Raw genomic sequence first — 21276 nt, forward strand, 5'->3', positions numbered from 1 at the left:
CGCGCGCCCGAGGACAGGTGGGCGTGCCAGGCCCCGCCCCGCCGCGCCGGCCGGGGGCGGGCAGCCGAATGCCCCGCCCTCCTCGCGCGCCGGGTCGGATCCCGTCCCGGAGCGCAGCCGCGCGGAGCCGGAGCAGCACGCGGGAGCGCGGCCCCGGCGCGGGCCGGCCAGAGGGAGTAGCGTCGTGCCCTGGTGCCGAGGGTGACCCGGGCCTGGAGCGCGGACCCGAGCTACCCAGACCGAGCGCGGATCCCGGCCTAAGAGCGGCCTCGCCCGCCCCTGCTGCCGGGCCGCGGGCATGGACGGCGCCCGTTCGCCCTGTGAGTGCAGAGCCCCCCGCCCGCTGCCTTTGTGTGCGCGCCGCGTCGCCGCAGCCCCCTCCCCGCGCGCCCCTCCTGCGCCCCGGGCCGCGTCCTTTGTGGAGCCGCCGCCTGGCCAGTACCTCCTTCTTCCCCAATCTCCTTCACCCCTCCCCGGCCCAGGGTTGAGCAGGGCACGGGGCCCCCACTCCCCCAGCCCCGGCCTCCCGGTCCCGTCTTCACCATCTCCACCTCCCAGGGACATCCCAATAGGCCCCTTTCCCCGCGGTTGGGCAGGGCACAGGTGTGCTCTCCGCGGCCTCCCGGTCCCCTCTGCAGCCTTCCCTGGTCCCTCGTGAGACAGCCCTGCAGGGCTTCTCCGCGGCCCAGGCCTGAGCAGGGCACGGCCCCCTCCCACCCAACCCGGCCTCCGGGTCGGGTCTGCAGCCACTCCCCACGGACAGCTCGGCAGGTCCCTCCGCTGCCGGGGAGGGCAGGGTGCGGACTCCGGGGCGGTGCTGTTTCATCCCGCGGCCCGGGCAGGTGCGGCGAGGCCGTCACTCACACGGCCCTGTGTGTCCTTGCCCGCAGAGATGGACGACGATGGCGGCCGCCGAAACGCCCCGGGCGCACTGATGGAGGCCGGGCGCGGTGCGGGTCCCGCGGGCATGGCGGAGCCCGCGGCAGTGCCGCGGGTGCGGGCGGCGCGGCCGGGGCCCCAGCGCTTCCTGCGGCGCAGCGTGGTGGAGTCTGATCAGGAGGAGCCGCCGGGCCTGGAGGCTGCCGAGGCGCCGGGCGCGCAGCCCCCGCAGCCGCTGCAGCGCAGGGTGCTGCTGCTATGCAAGACGCGCCGCCTCATCGCCGAGCGCGCCCGAGGTCGCCCGGCCGCCCCATTGCCTGCCGCGCCTGCTGCGCCGCCGAGCAACCTTGCCGACCCCGGCCTGCAGCCGGGCGGCGCGCAGGAACCCGGCCCGGACCCCGCGCCAGCTCCGGTGCCCGCCCCCGACGGCGGTCCCCGTGAGGAGATAGCGGCCACGAGGAAGGAGGACGCGGGGGCTCCCGAGGCCAGGCCGGAGCTCGGGCGCGCACGTCGGGAGGAGCCCGAGGAGGAGGAAGACGACGAGGACGACCTGAAGGCTGTGGCCACTTCCCTGGATGGCCGGTTCCTCAAGTTTGACATTGAGCTTGGCCGCGGCTCTTTCAAGACGGTCTATAAAGGGCTGGATACGGAGACCTGGGTGGAGGTAGCCTGGTGCGAGCTGCAGGTGAGGGATGCGCTGGCCGCAGGTGGGTGGTGGGTGAGTGCAGTTCCGGCATGGCGCCATGCCTGGCTTAAGCCAACCTTGGCGGCGGCCGTCTGTCTGCCACCCTCTGTGTGGGTGGGTGGTTGTGCTGGCGGTCTGTGTGGTGAAGATTTGGGTGATGGAAGTCGGACCTCCCAGTGTGTGGTGTGTGACTGTGGCACGATGTGAGCCCATGATGAAGAGTGGGCACTTGGAGGGCGTGTCCTGCAGTGTGTGTTAGTGCTGCTCTCCTGGGCTGTACTGACACAGGCAGTGGCTTTGCTAACTTGCTGTGGGGGCTTCAGAGCCCTGTGTCCAGGTGGTCACAGGGTGGTTTGAGGGACTCTCAGCTGCTCTTACATGAACACCTTGCTGTATCTTGCAGAGTGTAGATGGCCTAGTTGGGGATATCTGAGGGGCTTCCTTTGACCTGGGGTCTGTTTACAGTGAGGCCCCGGGGACAAAACCTAGAGGTGTTGTCACTAGTTAGCTCACCACATGGATGTGTGAGAAGTCCTAAAGTCAAGTCATGCAAAATGCAGGTGGGGTTTGGTTTGGTTTGGTTTTTGTTTTTGTGGATAGAAAGGCTCTGGACATGCATTTTTCATAACCTTGCCCTCCCGTTGGCTGTGTCAGCCCCAGCCCTAGAAGATTATATAAATGGTAACTCAAGCTGCCCTGGGCCAGTCCTGGAAGCTGGGGCAGCGCCTGTCACAGTGGGTGTTTATGGGCCCTCCCTTGTTTGGGGGAACAGCTGTCAGGCACTGGGCTGGCCTATGCGAGAGCTGGCCGTCCGGGTGTAAGCCTACCTCAGCACCCTGTAAAGTTATAATAGCTGGGCCTGCCAGTCCTGACGCAGGCTGCCTGCCACACTGCAGGCAGCTTTCCTTTTTGGCTCAGAAATGGGATTTGGTTGCTTTGTCCTCTGGGCCCCTGCAGGGTGGCCTGTGTGTGTGTGTGTGTGTGTGTGGAGCTGGCTAATGTGTCCAGTGTCCACCTGTCCTCAGCCTTTCTCCTGACACAAAGAGCTCTGGAGCCTACCCTTCCCCACAGCTCCTTGGTTCTTCTGTGGAAATACAGATTTTTCATGGTGAAGCCAGTGGTGTTCTATTGAGACCCTTTCCCTCATGGCTGCAGATTCTGGGCCCTGCTGAGGGCTGGCCTCAGTGGTCTGTGGTCTGGGGCCCTCGGGATGGTGTGCTGGGGGATGGCACAGTCGTGAGCTGGGCATCACTGCTGTGTGTGAACACACAGGAGAGAGGGGACCCGGAAGGGGAAGATGGGAGAGGAAAAAGGACTCCTGATTCTAGAGTGCGGTCATGTGCTTTCCCTCCCTCCCTTCTTACTCTTGCCAAGTGGCCTGGTGTGGTGCTCCGCCACGGAATGCCTCTGCAGGGTAGAGGACAGGAGTGGGGGTGCTGCAGCAGGCAGGAGCTGAGTTAGACCTCAGCAGCAAAGCCCAGCTGATCTGGTTGAGGTGCTGCAGGCTCATGTGACCCTTGAAGGAGGTTGTTAATTCCCATTCCCTTTAAGGCAAGGCAAGCTGTTCTGCCTCTGGGTCCCTGAGCAGAGTGGCACCAGAGTGTAGCTATCCAGGGGGGCCTTTCCTCCAGTCCTCTTGGTGGGAGTGGGAAGGTGGGAGATTGGGCTTCTACTCTGTCTAGTTTTGCTTCTTCTACAGTAATTACTGGGGGCCCCATGCCAGCCAGAAAACTGTTCCTGTGTCTCCCCTAACAAGAGGGCTGATGGTGCTGCATTTGGGTTCAGCTGCCTTCTGCTGGGCAGGTCTGAGAGGATTTTACACCAAATGGGGCTGGGACCCAGCTTGGGGCAGCAGCCAGGTGTCTGCTGTGTGCCCTCTCCTCTTTACTAAACAGGAGGCTGCTGTCTCCCCCATTTGGTTGTTGAGCGCCCACCAAGGTCACCTGTGAGGATCCAGATGATAGAAGGGATGGCAGCGTCATGGGAAGAGGCCCCCAGCCGTCCTTAGGAGAGGAGAGAAGGGTGGAGGGCAGGGGGCCGAGTCAGTCCTTTTAGATCACAAGCACCAGGGAGGGTGACAAGTGGCCTGCTGGCTTTGTGTGTGGGGAAGGGGTTTCCGAGTGCACGGGGTGCAGATGCTCATCTTCTACCCAGCACCCAGAATTCCCCGGCATCAGGGCTCCCAGTGGAGGGTGGGTTGTCAGGAGCATTGCCTTCAGTGAGGGAGCTTTGCAGGATTCCTCCTGCTCTCCAACCCTCCCTTCCCCAGTCCCCATAGGCTCCTCAGCAGGCAGCTTTGGAATACCCTGGAAATCAACCCTCAGAAGTCTGTTTCCTCCTCTCAACCTTGGGGTCGTGGGAGATGTTGGCACCTGCCTGCCTCCCCCAGAACTGAGACAGTGTCACCCGTTCGATTTTTCTAGGGTTCCCTGCCAAGGGAAGGAAAGGCTGCATTTTTGGACCTAATAAGTCTGGCTTGGAGGATGTAAGATCCCCATGACTTCCAGTTTCCTTCTAGAATTTAGTTTTGAAAGAGCTTTGCGGAAAGAGCAATATGTGTTCACGTCACAGTGAAGGGCATTACCTCCTGAATTCTCTAGACATACACAACTGATACAGATTTTGGGGGGGAAGCCATTTTAAAGTATTACCTCCCCTTCTGTTTTATTTTGAATGAACGTGTATTTCTGGCACCAGGACATGTTACAGTAGCAACAGGGACCTAGAACCACTGACTTTACTGTAACTCACATTTCCCACGTCTGTGTGGCCAGTTCTGGCCCCTGTCAGACCCCATCCTGTCAGACAGCGCATGGGATAGCTGGGGCTTCTGGTTGACTCTGGGTCGCCATGGAAGGATAGGTGTGGATCACTGACATGGTCCCAGGTGACCCAGGCACCCTCTTACACCTGCTGATGCCTCTGAGCCATGGGCGGGGCCTCGGAGCAGAGAAAATGCAGCCACCCCAGATCCCGGCCAGTGTCCAGAAGCCTTGTGGGAGATGGCCTGTTGGCCTTTCTTGGACCACCTGCTTAAGCATCTTTCTCGAGAACTTGGAAGGAACCTTGGTTTTCAGCCCCCTTGGTCAGTACTGCCCCTCCCGTCAGCAGGCCCCTGCATCCAGGGAGACAGGTCTCAGGTACTGTGTACTTCCTCCTCCCCACAGAAAGCTGCTGTTACAGGGTTGGGCACTGCCTCTGGGGGAATTCCACCTGGAGCTCATGTTTCCTGCGCTTGTGTCCTGGCCTGTGCCCAGTGCGGGAGACATTTTCCCTCATGGAGGTGTCAGCTCTTGACCTTTCTGGAGTACTTGAAGGGGCTTTGAGGACCATGAGAGTCCTAAAGAGATGGGCCTGAGTCCCCATCAGCCAGGGACGGGTGCCTGGGTCCCTCAGGTGTCGTCATGAAGCTGTCCTGCTGGTTGGTACTGCCCAGAGGTGACTGCACTCCCATGGGGTGGTGATGGCCTGGACTCCAGGCCCGGGAGTCGTGAGAAACACAGGACCTACTGACATCTCCTTCCTGTGGCCGTGGAGGACTCATGTGTTCCCAACCTACCACCCCAGCCAGACCTCTGTTGCATTCACCTCCCTGCGCCCTGGATGTGGATAATGCGTCTAGGGGTCTGTCGGGTGCAGCCATTTGAGCCTGCTGGTCCCCTTACTGTCCTCAAAGGGTGACCAGGCCTTCCTGCCGTTGGTGTGGCCTGGAACCTCTCCCATGGCTGTACTGGGTGCTGAACTCACACTCTGATCATACAAGCGTACCATCCTCTTTCATGGACAGACCAGGCACGTGCCCTGCTGTGCTGGGCAACCTCAGGCCTGAGATTGAGAGGTGCTCCCTGTGGCCTCCATAGCAGACTCAGGTGCTGCCTCATCTGCTTTCAGAGGAGCCACAAGCAGCCGGATCCGGCTGACGTGGGGAGTCAAGGGGATGTGCAGAGGAGATGGTGCTTGCTTGCTGTAGTAGGATGCTTGGGTGCTGTGCTTAGTCCCTCAGTTGTGTCTGACACCTTGTGACCCCATGGACTGTTAGGCTCCTCTGTCCATGGGGGTTCTCCAGGCAAAAATACTGGGAAGCCATGCCCGTCTCCAGGTGATCTTCCCAGCCCAGGGATTGAACCCAGGTCTCCTTCATTGCAGGCGGATTCTTTACTGTCTGAGCCACCAGGGATGCTTAGAAAGGGCTCAGCTCAATTTGATTGGCAGTCACTGTGCTTTTTTATTTTTATTAAAAAAGAAATCTTTTAAGAGCTTAATTTTGTTTCAAGAGGTGTAATTTGAAAGCAGTTGGGTGTCGGCACTGAATTTGCTTTCTCAAATGACGTTCCATGTGCCACCTTGACCACAGTTCTGGTCTGGTTGGTGAGAAAGGTAGGTGCCAGCTGCCTGAGAAGCCTGTGGAATGCACTGGGGGCGGTGCCCACCAGTGCTGAAGTGTCCACGTCCAGAACCCAGAGGGGCCTCCCCTGTGCCCAGGCTTTGTTGGGGGTGTGGTCAGAGTGTGGTCAGCAGTGATGGACGAGCAGCCTGAACTGTGGGTCACCACTGTGGGCACATTGGGCATTGTGGCTCATTCCCTTTTGGAAGAAGCTGCTTCTCTGGCCAAGTATGTGTGTCCCAGGGTGTTCTCAGGGCTCTGGTGTGTACCAGGCTGAGCATTTCAGGCCTGAATTGCCCAGTGACTTGGAGCCCAGAGGGAGGATCTCCTTTGTGGTCTGCCTTGGCTGAACGGTGAGATCGGTGCTGGCATCTGCCCGAGGTGGTAGGAAGGCAGGGCACACTGTGTGAACCCACTCTGGGAGCAAGGTATCCTGCTGCATTTGGGTCCCAGCCCCACAGCTTCCCAGTGGGCAGGCCACAGAGAGGGCACCTGCCTTTGTGAACCTCGGTTTGCCTCTTTGTGCAATGAAGATAGTGCTAGCCAACCCTCACAGGGCTGTGGGGAGTGTGGAGAAGTACATTCAGCACTGAACATAGAGCAGGCACTCTTCTCGCCCCATGTGAAGTCCCTCAGTCGTGTCTGATTCTTTGCAACCCCATGGACTGTAGCCTACCAGGCTCCTCGGTCCATGGGATTTTCCAGGCAAGAATACTGGAGTGGGTTGCCATTTCCTTCTCCAGGGGATCTTCCCAACCCAGGGATCGAACCCAGGTCTTCCTCATTGTAGGCAGATGCTTTACTGTCTGAGCTACCTTTGGACTCACGCGTGTTGGTCTAAACAGTTTAAAGAAGCTGAGCTTGAGGTGGAGAGCAAGCTGTATCTGGAGGAGCACGGAGGCCTGCCTGAGGCTGGAGGGCCTGTGCCTCTGCCTGAACACCTGGCTGCTGCCACCTTATCATCTGAGCTGCAGATAAGGAAAGGGTGTGAACGAAGCAGCTGCACTCTCCCAGAAGCAGATTAGGATCTGCTTCTGGGCACAGACAATCCAGGAGCTGTGTTTTGGGTGGAGAGGCTCCCTTGGTGAGGATGCAGAAGCCCAGTCTGTGTGAGGTTGGCAGCCTGAGTCAGCTGTGGGTTTTCCTCCTTCAAATAGTTTTCAAATCCAGATCTGCTCCTGACTTAAATTCTAAGATTTTCTGGAATACTTGATCACTGCCTTCAATTTAGGTCAGCATTCTCTAAGTAAATGTTAAAGTTTTTAAAAAAGAATTGAATAAAAGAGGCAGTGTGGTATAGAGAAATAGACCAATGAAACTGAATAGAGAGCCCAGAAAGAAATGCAAGTAAGTATATGACCTGACCTTTGACAAAGGAGCAAAGGCAACACAATGGAGAAAAATTGGTCATTTTAACAAACAGTACTGGAACAACTGGACATCCACATGCAAAAAAAGGAATCTGAAAGTTATGACCAACCTAGATAGCATATTCAAAAGCAGAGACATTACTTTGCCAACAAAGGTTCGTCTAGTCAAGGCTATGGTTTTTCCTGTGGTCATGTATGGATGTGAGAGTTGGACTGTGAAGAAGGCTGAACGCCAAAGAATTGATGCTTTTGAACTGTGGTGTTGGAGAAGACTCTTGAGAGTCCCTTGGACTGCAAGGAGATCCAATTAGTCCATTCTAAAGGAGATCAGCCCTGGGATTTCTTTGGAAGGAATGATGCTGAAGCTGAAACTCCAGTATTTTGGCCACCTCATGCGAAGAGTTGACTCATTGGAAAAGACTCTGATGCTGGGAGGGATTGGGGGCAGGAGGAGACGGGAACGACAGAGGATGAGATGGCTGGATGGCATCACTGACTCGATGGACGTGAGTCTGGGTGAACTCTGGGAGTTGGTGATGGACAGGGAGGCCTTGTGTGCTGCGATTCATGGGGTTGCAAAGAGTCAGACACGACTGAGCGACTGATCTGATCTGATCTGACTCAGACTCTATACCTTTCAAAAAAGTTCATTCACAATGGCTCATAGACTTAAATATAAAACACAGAACTATAAATCTCCTGGAAGATCACACAGAAGAAAACATAGGTGACATTGAGTTTGGCAATTCCTTTTTAGATACAACACTGAAGATATGATCTGTGAAGGAAAAACTTTTTAAGTTCGACTTCATTAAAATGAAAAACTGCTGCTCTGCAAAGGCCTATAAGTGAGTGAAAAAACAAAATGCAGACTAGGAGGAAATCTTTGCCAAATGCATATCTGATAAAGGGCTGTTACCCGAAACTGGGGAGTCTTGCATTGCAGGCAGATTCTTTACCATCTGAGGCACCAGGGAAGCCCCAGAATACTGGGGCTCTTAACTCTTAAGACTTGTCAATAAGAAATCAGACAACCAGATTAAAAAATGGGCCAACTCTCTTTTTTTGTGAGTCAGGGAAGGTGAACACAGACCCACAGTCTTCTCCTTGTTTCTGACCTTGGCTTCTAGAACAGAGGGAAGCTCCTGGAGGGAAAAGTAGGATAAAGACCTTAACAAACAGCTCATCAAAGGAGGTATACTGATGGCAAATAACCATTGAGCAGATACATCATATTTCATTGGGGGAAATGCAAATTAAAACAATGAGATACATTAAACAACTATTAGAATGGCCAAAATACAGAAAACTGGCATCACTCGTGGTAAAGAACCTGCCTACCAACACAGGAGATGCAAGAGACGTGGGTTCATCCTTGGGTTGAGAAGATTGCCTGGAGGAGGGCATGGCAGCCCACTCCAGTATTCTTGCCTGGAGAATCCCATGGACAGAGAAGCCTGGTGGGCTACAGTCCGTAGACTTCAGTGTCTTAGCACATGAATGCATGGCATCACCAAATGCTAACAAGGATGTGGAGCAGGTGGAGCACTCATTCATTGCTGGTGGGAATGCAAAATAGTACTGCCACATACTCTTACCATACGATTCAGCAACCATGCTCCTTCGTATTTACCCAAATAAGTTGAAAATTTATGTCTGCGTAAAAACCAGCATGCAGATGTTTGTAGCAGCTTTGTTCATAATTGCCAAAACTTGGAAGCAACCAGGATAGCTTTCAGTAGTTGAACAGATAAATTATAGTACATCCAGATAATGGAATATTATTCAGTGCTAAAAAGAAAGGAACTATCAAACAGTATAAAGATATGGAGGAATCTTTTTTTTCTTTTAACTTATTTATTTTAATTGGAGGCTAATTACTTTACAATATTGTGGTGGTTTTTGCCATACATTGACATGAATCAGCCACCAGTGTACATGTGTCCCCCCATCCTGAACCCCCTCCTACCTCCTTCCCCATCCCATCCCTCTGGTTTGTCCCAGTGCACCGGCTTTGAGTGCCCTGCTTCATGCGTTGAACTTGGACTGGTGATCTATTTCACATATGGTAATATACATGTTTCAATGCTATTCTCTCAGATCGATATGGAGGAATCTTAAATGCATATTAGTAAGTGAAAGATGTCAATTTGAAAAGACCGCATACTATATAATTCCAATTACATGGCCTTTTGGATAAGGCAAAGCTTTATGCAGGTCTCCTGCATTGCAGGCAGATTCTTTACCACCTGAGCCATCAGGGAAGCCCATAATGATGGATACGTGTCATAAATTTGTCCAGACCCATAGAACGTGCAACACCAAGAGAGAATTGAAATATAAAATATAGACTTTAGTTAAAGATAATTTATCAATATTGACACATCACTTATAACAAAGTACCACACCAAAGCAAGGTGTTAATAATAGACAATACTGTGCAGGTGTGAGGGCATACAGGGGAATTCTGTTTTCTGCTCAGTCTTTCTATAAGCTGAGAATATCTTAAAAAATAGTTATTAATTAAAAAATAAAACAAAGCAGTGTAACAGCTACATTAAAGAAGTTTGCAGAAATGAAAAAACTCATAATTAAGTGATTATAATTACTTATTATTTTTGCATATTACCTTCAAGTTCTTGTTTTCCCATGTATGGCTTTTATAAATACCATTATAGTCTCTAGGTGTCATTGCTTTTAAAGTTTATGTTTCTAGAATGTTTCTTAATCCTATGTATTGATTTGCAAGGAGAGTCTGTTGTTTAGGGTCCATTCCTATCTTTGTGCTTCCTGTTCTGGTCCTCTTGGAGGGATTTTCCAGAAGGCCCTGCTCAGCTGTGCTCTGAAGGTGGGGAGCAGGCTGCAGCCTGGCCAGAGTGTCCCTGACCATGGCAAGGTGGTCTTGGATTGTGGGCTGCCTAAGCATCTGCTTCCAGGAGCTTCTGTGCTCCTGGAGTGGTCTTTATGCCTTGTGCACAAATCAGGAGGGTCTAGACAGTGGACCCCCTCATATCCCACCTCCCTGGGGACCAGGGATGGCCAGCTCCTGAGCTGGGATACTCCCCAGGTGCTCAGGAGTGGAGTCTCTTTGGTGGCTTCAGGAATTAAAGATAGCATGACATGAACCCTGCTCAGGCACATGGGCAGAGGAGGCTGTGGAGGAAAGAGGGGTGCTGGACGAGGCCTGCTGCTGCTGGTGCTGCTAAGTGCCCCCGAATTCTGGTGGTTTGCACAGAGCTGTCCTCACTTGGCTTTGGCGAGTGGGGGGTGCTCCTTGGCAGTGAGGTTCAGGCCTGACTATCTGCTGGCCATGAGCAGGATGTGGGCACAAGGGCCGGGAGGAAGCTGTGGTGTGGGGAGGACTTGAAATGGATGTATAGACCCATATGTGAGTTTATTAAGTCCTCAGAACCATTTTGAGAGGTCTTGGGACTCTGTTTTCACAGATGAGAAGGAGACTCAGGGGAGGTGGCACTCTAAGCTTACACTGAGGGGCAGCAGCTGGTGGCATACCTCAGGCCTCTCCCCTGGATTGTCATTTTCCATGTGTGTTCAGGGGCTTCCCTGGTAGCTCAGCTGGTAAAAGAATCCACCTGCAATGCAGGAGACCCTGGTTCGATTCTTGGGTTGGGAAAATCCTCTGGAGAAGGGATAGCTACACTCTTCAGTATTCTTGGGCTTCCCTGGTGGCTCAGATGATAAAGAATCTGCCTGCAATGCGGGAGACCTGGGTTCAATCCCTGGGTTGGGAAGATCCCCTGGAGGAGGGTGTGGCAACTCACTCCAGTATTCTTGTCTGGAGAATCTCCATGGACAGAGGAGTCTGGCAGATTACAGTCCATGGGGTAGCAAAGAGTCGGACATGACTGAGCAGCTCAGCATAGCACAGCACGTGTGTTCAGAGGGTTGCTGTGGAAAGGGAGGTGTTACTAAATAGGCGTGGGGAATACTGGGTCAAGCATGATTTGTTGTTGTGGGACTTCTCAGAGACTTTAAAATTCTCACTGTGTTGTGAAGCTCTCAATGGGGCATGGGAGGCCTTGCACCCCTTCCACCTTTTCTTTAGTTCTTTGAACATCTTGCAGGACCAGGATGGGCTCTGACGAGCGTCCTGTTGGCTGACTGTTGGTTGGGGTACGTATGTTCCCGTGGCATGCCTTGGCTCCATTTCAAACACCATGGGAGTTCCCATCTCACTCACTGCTGGTGCTCTTGGCAGCACCTTGATCTAAACATGGAAAGCTGGCCTTGCCCTTGAGAGTTTCTACCTGTCTCAGGCCAGAAGCTACCCTGAAAGGACCTGTTCTCCTTCTGATGTCCACCTCTACCACCCCCAACTCCCAGGCCTCCTGCTTTCCTGACTTTCTCTGTGCTTTCTCAGAAGTGGATAAACTGGGAAAAGTCTTAGCTATAAGCCAAGTGTGGCTAAGCAGGGCAGACCTTTGATAATTCCCTGAATCTGAAATCTGGAGATGGCCAGTTCAGGGCCTTAGAGACTCAGCAGTGTCAGCAGGGTACTTTCCTCAGCCTTCTTGACTTTGTCCCCTGTCTCATTGTCTCATGGTGGCAGAAAAGCTGCCATGGTTCCAGGTATCACAACCATATTTGAAGACAGGAAGCAAGCAGGTGGTTAGGTGGCAGTTAGGTAAGATGTCCATATTTTAATCCATAAAGAGAAATATTTGCCAGTAAGCTTCTTTGGTTTTTCTGGTTTACAATGAGATAGTGTGGTCTCCCTTGGTTGTAAGGGCATCTGGGAAAGGCTTGATGGTGTAGATGGGTTGTGATTTGTTTCCTGGGATGGGGCACAGTGGGTTTTGTTGGTAGAAAGATGTGGCAGGCAGGCCGCGAGTGCAGAGGGGTGCCTTCCTGTGTCTGTCTTGGTCACCTTATCCTCCCAGGGTCTGATTGGTGCTCATGTTTGATGAGGGCCTCCTCCACCTGGGCCTGCCTTCTGGCCAGAACAACCCACATTCTCTACTTCTTTTAGGTGCCTCCAGGGGCTGCGGTGCCAAACTCCTCCCAGCTCTCACTTCCAAGAGTCTGTGGCTGGGATCCTGTGACCTGGGAGCTCTCTACGTGCCCTCTTTCCTTTTTCTCTGAGCTTTACATTTCCCCACAAACTTTTTATTTTGAAAAACTCGGACAGAAGAGTTGAAGTTATCAGCTGTTAACATTTTGGCACATTACTGTTGTCTCAGTACCTCTGCACGTGTTTTATTTTGGCCCATATACAGCTTGCCCTGAAAACTGCAGCACATGTCTCCTATAGGAGTGAGGATATTTTCCTGCAAAACCACAGCTCAGCGTCCCACTCAGATCTAACTCGGATGCTGTCAGCCACACATCTGATGTGGCCTGTGCCTTCCTAATAGTTTTCCTGTTTGGATCCAGGATACAGTCAAGAGTCATGCACTGCATCTGGTGGTTATGCTAGTTTTCATCTCGAATGGTCCTTCCCTACAGCGTGCGGGCCCCTCCAGGGTGTTGGGGTTGTGAGGATGGAGGGCGTTGTGGACAATGGATGGGGAGGCCACTGTGAGCTTTTAGGGGAACATTTCCAGCCACCTAATTTCTGGGAGGGTGATGGACATGACTGTGCTGAAACCTAAAAAAGGAAAAACTGCCTCAAATGTCTTTCCTCTGACATAGCAGTTTTCACTTTGGTACGTGCCCTTTTTATCTCTCTTTTTATGTTCTTGGGTATTTTGCAAAGTCATAATTGTAGTGTTTGTACTAATGTGTGTGGTGATGGTGAATCACCGCATGCCTGCAGTTTCTACCTCCTTAAGCTTTGGTGAGAGCCCACCACAGGGATGAGTGAGTCTGCCAGCCTCCCTCTTCCCTCGGGGGTAAGTTCAGGGTGGGCTCACCCCCTGCCCTGCGCACAGCTGGGCCCAGGGTTTTGCATGCCCCTCTCATCTCCAGATTGGGGCCAGACCTGTCAGGGTGCCTCCCCCTGCACCATGGGGGATGCAGCGTCTCTGCCCCGGTGCTGCTGTGGTCTCTGGGGCACCCCACAAGGAGCTGGCTGTAGGGCTGTGTCTCAGGCCAGGAAGTTCAGCAATCCCCTGACACCTGCCCCGACAGGTTCTGAGGCATTTCTTCTCTTTAATTCAAAGTTTCAAGTGGGAGAATAAATTTGGCTTTTTTGGAAGAAGCGTTGTAAGCTTGAAGGGTGGAGGAGCGAGCCGGGGACAGGGCAGTGGTGTAGTCCCCAGATATATTCCCGGGTGTGGTGAGGGCCCATGTGTGCTTGCATTTTAGAAATACTCTATCATCCTGAAGTGTTTTGTGGCAGTAGAATTGACTTAAGGGGACTGCAGGGTCATTTGGTTAGCAGCAGTGCGAGGGTCCTCTGCCACTGTTGAAAGCCTCCCACACCCCCCATCCTCTCAGGTCTTTGGGACCATCCTGTGTTTCCAGTTGGAAGCAGATTCCCAAAGGTTTAGGTCTTGATGGCCACAGCCACAAGCAGAGTAAGCTGGTTGTAGGGGACCCTGTGGAACAGTCTAGATGTCTGCATTGTCTCAGGCCCTGGGGACACAGGTAGCACCCTGCCTCTCCCTGGCTGTCCACTGGACCTGTGACGTATGAGAGTGACCTGCCCTAACGTTTGCTGGGGGATGGTTGGTCATGATCCCCACCCCCCACCGCCTACCCCAATAAAAGTCTTGACTTGGTCACCTGGACTGTTGGGCTCCTAGGGGGACAAAAGCTGCCCTCAGTGGTGGCTGTCTGTCTTTTGGCAAGCTTCTTAGGGCCATCCGGTTGGAGTGGTTCTGCCTTTGAGGTTTCTGGGGACTCTGGGTTGAGGAGTGGGGCCTGAACTGTGGACCTTGTGTGGGTGCTGAGTGGTCTGGAACCTGGAGCTGCCCTGTGGGGAGAAGGTTATCAGAGGGGTGTTATCTCCATTTCACGGAGAGGGACAGCAGCTGTGTTGTGCGGGGAGGGCGGCGGGCTCTGTGGGTCTTAGTTTTACCATGGGGGGATGGTGAGCATTGAGGCTCCTCTGTCAGCACAGGTGTGGTGCTGTGAGTGATTTGGAGCCCCTCAGAGGGGGCTGGTTCCAGGGATGGCAGGGGTGTCCCCAGGCATTGGGAACCCTGACTGTGAGTGGGGTTCTTGGCCAGTGGACCCACCTTCCCTACCTACGCTGACTCCTAGGGTTTGGGGCCCAGCCTCAGGAGGGCTTGCCTTGCCTCTGCCCATCTTGCTTAGTTGTCTTTGCAAGTTTGAGGTTAACATCCCCTGGACAGTACCCCTGGGGTACCTACAGAACTAGTGTGGGTTTTTAGGGCCCTTGGGTGGTCTGCCCTAGCTGGGGTCTGGTTGTCGTGGCTGCAGGCCCAGCTTAGCCTGAGGGGAGGTATGCACAGGTGACTGCGTTTGCTGTTTGTGAAAAGAAGATTAAAGGGAAACTGGGAAGTGAATAAACTCAGCTAGGCATACTTCAGAGGAGGAGGACAGGGCGAGTTTAGGGAAAATGGTAAAACATGTTAAAAAACTATCAGAAATAAAATGAAGCAACAGCAGATGAAAATAAACAGTGAAAGTTTTTAAAAAGAAAGGGATACACGATCCTCTTTGAAAGTAAAGGAAAACAAAATGCTGAATGATGGAGGGGTATTCGTTCATTATCGTGGAAATCAAACTGCTGGAGCCCACAGAGCAGGTCAGTGTGTTGTGAGCCCCACCTGGCAGAGTGGACGTTTCTCTGTAACCCCGGCCCCGGGGCCCCTTGCCCGGCTGCTGTCTTACGGATCGCCTGCCTGCCCTCACATTTCCTGCACGTAGATCACACACTGTACGCTCAGCCTTTTGTCTGCTGCCCATGCACGTCAGTATGCCTTTGGGACTCAGCTCTGGCTGCACCAATCACGGTCGGTCTCTTTTCTGCTGTGTAGGTGTCCTCAGTCTGTCAGTCTGTGGACAGACTTGGGTGGTTTCCAGTCTGGACTGTAGTGGATTGGAGGGAGGCTGCAGAGGCAGAGGTGGGGGTCAGGGGCTGCTCTCTGCTTGTCCTCAGCAGCCTGAGGCCCCCTGCTTGCCCGGGCTCTGGTAGATGCCCACTCATGCCCTTGGTCTTGACTTCCCGGGAGTCCTGAGTATGGAGAGCCCTTCTGTACTTGCAGTGGGGTCCGCGTGGAGGCAGCCTGCCCTGGGCTCTGTGTCCAGACAGCAAGGACCCAGACCCATGGTGGGCACGCTTGCTCCAGTTGGAGAGAGCAGCTGCCTGGCAGGAAACCCCACCCCTCTCGCCGCCCCGCCTTCTCACCTGCAGCTCCCCATGTCCTGGGAAGCGTGGTGTTTGGCTCACGGCTGGCCTGCCTGAGATGTCCGTCAGCCTCTGTAAATATTTGATGACGGCGATGATAAAAAACAAAGCCCTGCTCTGTTCCTGGAGGGGAGCAAGATGGTGACTCTGGAACGTTCCGGCCCTGCTGACTGCTTCCTGGAGAGGTTTATAGATGCATTTTTTGAGGCAGGCCCTTTGTGTCCTCAGTCTGGCAAGGCAGAGCGGAGGCAGTGTAGCCAATTTTCCACCTGGAGCCTGGCTGGGCCTCTGTGAGTGCTGCTGGCCAGGCCGGGGCTCAGAGTGGGATCTTGCCCTTCAGATGTGATCTGGGTCAAACCCCTGGCCACAGGTCCTGGGGAGGAGCTCAGAGAAGCCAGGGGGCTAGGGTTTGGCATACGTGCCGGACCTTATAGCAGAAAGGTCAGTGGCTGGCCAGTATTGCTGGGCCCTGGTGGGCTTAGCTGGGGTGTCACAGGTGTATCACATGCTTGCCCCTGTGGTCCTGCCCCTGTGGTCCTGCTTCCATAGTCCCTCCCTGGTGGTCCTGCCCCTGTGGTCCTGCTCCCTTAGTCCTTCCCTCGTGGTCTTGACCCTGTGGTCCTGCACCTGTGGCCCTGTGCCCATGGCCCTGCCCCTGTGGTCCTGCTCCCATAGTCCTTCCCTCATGACCTGGATGTGGCAGCAGCGGCGCCTGACTCTGGCTTCCCCACCACTGTCTGTTGCTCGTGCAGGCTGTGAGTGTGGTGAAGATGCCCCGTCAGGCTGTGCGGGCCTCTGTGTGCACTTAGATCTGTCGCTTGGGTCTGTGTGCCAGAGTAGAGGCCTCCCTACCCCGTGGGCGCTTCCATGGGAATGACAAACCCTTTGAGGCAGCCTTGCTGAGGGGAAGCAGGCCTCCAGGGTTCTGGAGTCAGGGCCACAGCCCTACCAGACAGTGAAGGCCCTCTCTTTGGGTGGGGCAGGAACTGCTGGTGGGCCTCTGTGCTCCTGAGGGTGGGGACGGGTGTTCCAGGTGGGTGTTTATGGCTGATGGCCTTTCAACGAAGGGTTTCTGCTGTGTTTTCTCTTTGGAGGAGGGAAGATATTGTGGGTGGGGTGGGGGTAGGTATAGTTTGGTGGAGGTTGAATTAATGAGGGTTTCAAAGGACCTTGTCTGAGTATAATTATTAATGGTCATGATAAGAGCTATGGCAATTTCTTGAAGGGTCACCAAGGACCTGTGTTAACCTGTGTGCTTATGTTTCTGAGTCCCGGGTGCTGCCCCAGGAGGCTGGCATATCTTCTGAGTCCCAGGAAGGCTGTGCTTGCTGGAGCTGTCCTCCGCTGCCCTGGGCTGTCTTTGCCTGGGTTTCCTGCCGGCCACTCAGAGCACTCTCAGTCCTGCTGCAGGGGCGAGGCTGGAGCCCTCGCTGCCCGGACCTGGAGGGCTGTTTCTGGGGGCTGTGGGAAGGGGGCCAGCCAGTCTGACCCAGGCAGGCGGGCAGGGCACTGTTGGGAGCCTTGAGCACACTTTGCTGAACCTGGTTTGTGACGTGAAGCTGGAGTGAGGGCCCCCGGGCCTGATGGGCTGGGTGTGGCTAGAGGAAGGTGTGGAGGCCAGGAGGGGGCACAGGTCTTGGCAGCGTGGACAGATGGCCCCATGTGGGCAGTGGTAGATGGGATGTAGATGAAAGAGGTCCCACTTGGGGCTTCCTTCTTCATCTAGAGAGGGAAAAGATGAATTAAAAAGATGGCATTACCCCCTGAGTGTCAGTTGTGAGACTGGGTGATGGCTGGCTTGGGGAGAGATGTGTCTGGTGTGAGTGCTGTAGACAAGGGGCTCTGGTCAAGGGCTTCCGGCGGTCTTAACCTGGTCAGTAGGCATGAGGGGCTGTTGCAGGCCCTTGCAGGGGTGATATGAAAACAGGGTTCAGGGACAAGGGCTCGACAGTTGCATGTGAGATGGTGGGAACAGTAGCAGCACTGGGTGGCTGTGGCCCCTTCCTGTGATCTATCCATGCAGGCAGCCTGCTGACTCACATCACTGTTGAGGGTGGCAGAAAAAATGAAGGCCCCACCTGTGGCATGTGGTGAACTGCCTGTGGCCCCCGGAAGGGGTGGGTGGCTTCACTCTCTGGGGAAGGATGTGCAGCCAGCCCATGGGCTCTGAGGGGTCTATCCTAAAAGCTCCTGCCTGGAGCCTGGCTCTGGGCTGATGGCACATGTACCCCCTCTACCTGTCACAGAGCTGCATATGTCCTGTGGTCAGAGAGTTGAGTGGACCTTCCCTGCCAGATGGGACCTCCCAGGGCTGGGGTCTCCATGGCAGGGAGAGGGAGTGCAAGAGAGGACATGGCCAGCCGTCCTGTGGCCATTCCCTCAGACTCCCTCCTGGAGGGCTGTCCTGCTGCTACCTACCGGCCAAGAGTAAATTCAGCCCGTAGGAGGTAAAGGAGTCAGTGAATAGTAGGAATCAAGGCTCTCTGGGGAAATATGTTGGACTGTGCTCAAATCAGAAAAGTGTTTGCATTTGTGGGAGATCCTGTTTTCCCCCCCCCCTCCATTCTGGTACAAATATTACTGTTTAGTGACCTCCCTCTCCAAAGTCTGTATTTGCAGATCAGCTTTACCAACGATGGGAGGCATGAGGGCCAGGGTTGGCCAGGTGCCTCCTTCCAGCTGACCAGCCCTTCTCTCCTGCCCCCTGTTGGCACTGTCTGTACCCCACCATCTCTCTGCAATTTCATCTCTCTACTCCCCTCCCCCAAAAGCCCCCCTCCCCCATCTCTGTCCCCACCCCCTGCTTAACAGGAGCTCTGTATCCATAGCAACAGTTGCTGCTGTGGAAGCCACTGCCTGCCTCCTCATCCCATGGGGAGGTATTTTTGGCACTGCAGAGAGATATTTATTTTATTTTTGGTTTGACTTTTCCTCTTTGAGTGAGCACTACACAGACAGAGCTGGGGGCAGTGTTCAAGGAAGCCTTTGCACTGGGAGGGGTGCCGGGCTCAAGAGCCGCCTTGTGTAGACGCGGGCCCTTCCCTAGGGGATCCTGTAGACCCAGTCAGAGATGATGGCTCCTTTGAGCAGCCTCTGGGGATGTAGATCACGGGATCACAGATTGTACTAGAGGTTTGGGGCAGTGACTCTGGACAGCAGGAGAAACCAGTAGGGTAAGCCTGGACTTGAGGAGTGGTCTGACTGAAGCCTCGAGGCCTTGGGCCTGAGCCAGTAGTCACAATAATAGCTCACTGGGAGCATGCAGGGCATTGGCCTTTTGGGTACCAGCCAACCTAGCGCTGGCACTGGAGCCTAATGCTGTAAGTTCCCGTGATGCTGCCTGGGCTCCATTTTACAGGCTGGGGATACTGATGCCACCAGGGTGGTCTTGAGCACCTTGGCTAGACATCTCCTTCTGAGACGTCTTCCTGTCCCCCCAAGGCCCACGGATGGCAGAATATCTGGGCTCAGCTTCTTCCCCTAGTGTGTGAAAGTGAAAGTCGCTCAGTCGTGTCCGACTCTTTGTGACCCCATAGACTATATAGTCTGTGGAATTCTCCAGGCCAGAATATTGGAGTGGGTAGCCATTCCCTTCTCCAGGGAACGTTCCCAACACAGTAATCGAACTGCATTGCAGGCAGATTCTTTACCAACTGAGCTATCAGGGAAGCCCTCCCCTAGTGTGTGCCACCCCCCCCCCTTATTTCTTTGGGGGTTGGGACTGTACCCTTCTTTTGCTCTAGTCTTGGCTGCTGCGAGTAGAGGTGACCCGCACATATGGCACCTGCTCTGACACAGCTTTGCTCCTTACTGGAGTGCCAGTGGGATGCCTGGGAGACCCCAGGGGCATGGGATCTGCCCCATCTGGCCCAGGCACACCCTGGCATGTGGCTGGGGGCTGTGGGTTTCCAGTGTCCTTTACTGAGACATCAAGGGGGCTGGCAGCCAGATGGATGATGGAGTGGACAGGTTTTCCCATGAGCCAGTGCTGGGGTTGGTGTGTGCTTGAGGGACTGTCACTGAGGGTGGTCCACAATGCATCTGCTGCCATTGGTGGGGAGCTGTGGCCTCTCGGGGAGCAAGTCCAACCCCCTCTCATGGGTTTCCTTGTTGAGGAGGTGGCTGGGTGTGCTGCACCCCAGGGTGACTAAGAGCTGCTCCCTGATCCTCCACGTGGGCATGATGGCAGCTTGCAGGGGGCCGTGGCATTGCTCATGATGCCCATGCCTGGCCAGGTTTCCTGCAAGGGTCATGACAGGGCATCCAAATCAGAGTCAAGGGCACTGGTGCTGACTGAGGGCCAGACAACCTAGTTGCTATTTCTGATCTATCATCATGGAAATTCCATATACGTCAGAAAGTAGACTAATAAACCTCATCCCACCCCAAATTATTATCAGGAGGTTCCTACACTTTATCTTCGGAATCTCTCAGTTTTGGATAAGCTTCAAGTACAGACCTGAGGGGTTAGACCCGCCCAGATCTCTGGAGGGACCTTAGCTACCATCACTGACAGGCAATACCTGCCAGTTCCCCCCTAACCCCTGCAGAGGGTTGCATTTCCCATTAATCAATACACAGTAAGTGCCCAGTGCACACACGGGAGGATTGGACTGGTCCATTTGCCCCCCAGAGGAGACGGAGCTCAACAGGAAGAAGCATTCAGGGTTTGTGGGTTTTACAGAATCAGGAATTCTGTCTCCAATGAGTGTTTGGTGCAAACCCAAAGCCATTTATAGAACAGATGCCAAAGGGAGCACTTGAAATAAACGCCATGGTAACCTCACCCTGGGGAGGAAAATAGCCTTGCAGTAAGCATTGCTGCTGCCCAGAACATGATCTGGAGATGTAGCTGGCGAGTACTTTTTGTGTTTAGTTTCATGAAGTTTAGCAGATTGCAGAGAGTGGGGGAAACAGAGGAAGGAAGAGAAAAGTCCCTGTGCCCTCCTCCCTGAACTCAGCCCCCTATTCTCACTGGTCGTTTTGTTCTCACCATGTGAATCTTATTAAGTCCCAGCATGGTGCTTTTGACCCTTGGCTGTCTCACCACTTTTCTTGGTAGTTGGGGATTATAACTGCCCCGTAGACCACATGATCTGAGTCACTGCCGCCAGGCCTGTCCTGGGATGTCCGGTTATTTCTCAAAATTATAAATAACCATCCAGTGAAGAATTCCAGACACACACACACACACACACACACACACACACACACACACACACACAGGCATTGTGGTTTTGGATGGTTTCCCTGTGGAGGAGGACAAGGCTGAGAGTCCCAGGTGGGTTCTGCAGGACTCACAGGCTGTGGGTGCATTTCTGGGTTGCGGTGCCTGCTGGACAATGTGAACAACTGCAAATGAAGTTTTAGTGTTAACATTATCTGCCGCCGTCTTATGTTGTATTCTCTGAGAAATATTGTAAATACAGTAGAGGAAGTAGCTTTTCGTAGGGAAGAACACCTGACTCCTGCCTGCGGTCCGAGGGTAGGAACGTGCCCCTGCCCGTGCCCTTCTGTGTGTGTGCGTTCACACACGTGCAGTCGGGCTGCGCTCAGCACTTCCCCGGCTGCTCAGACAGCGGGTTGGGGGGCGTTGCTGAGGAGCAGCAGCTCAGAGGAGACGGCTGTGCCTGGCAGAGGGAACAAATGCTGCGTTGCTGGGAGCTGGGTGTGTCTGTGT

General features: G+C 54.2%; 1 protein-coding gene across 7 annotated transcripts in view; it reads left to right on the forward strand.

The window, feature by feature from the left end:
* Positions 1–228: 228 nt before the first annotated feature.
* Positions 229–21276, forward strand: part of WNK2 (WNK lysine deficient protein kinase 2) — a 147319-nt gene continuing 126271 nt past the window's right edge. For all 7 annotated transcript variants that reach the window (XM_061426226.1, XM_061426227.1, XM_061426228.1 and 4 more), the window contains exons 1-2: positions 229–320; positions 891–1564. In XM_061426226.1, the coding sequence (XP_061282210.1) occupies positions 893–1564 (672 nt within the window). In that variant the 5' untranslated portion in view covers positions 229–320; positions 891–892. The remainder of the gene's footprint in view (positions 321–890; positions 1565–21276) is intronic.

This window comes from Bos javanicus, chromosome 8 (genome assembly GCF_032452875.1).
Source record: "Bos javanicus breed banteng chromosome 8, ARS-OSU_banteng_1.0, whole genome shotgun sequence".
NCBI classification, from domain to species: domain Eukaryota; kingdom Metazoa; phylum Chordata; class Mammalia; order Artiodactyla; family Bovidae; genus Bos; species Bos javanicus.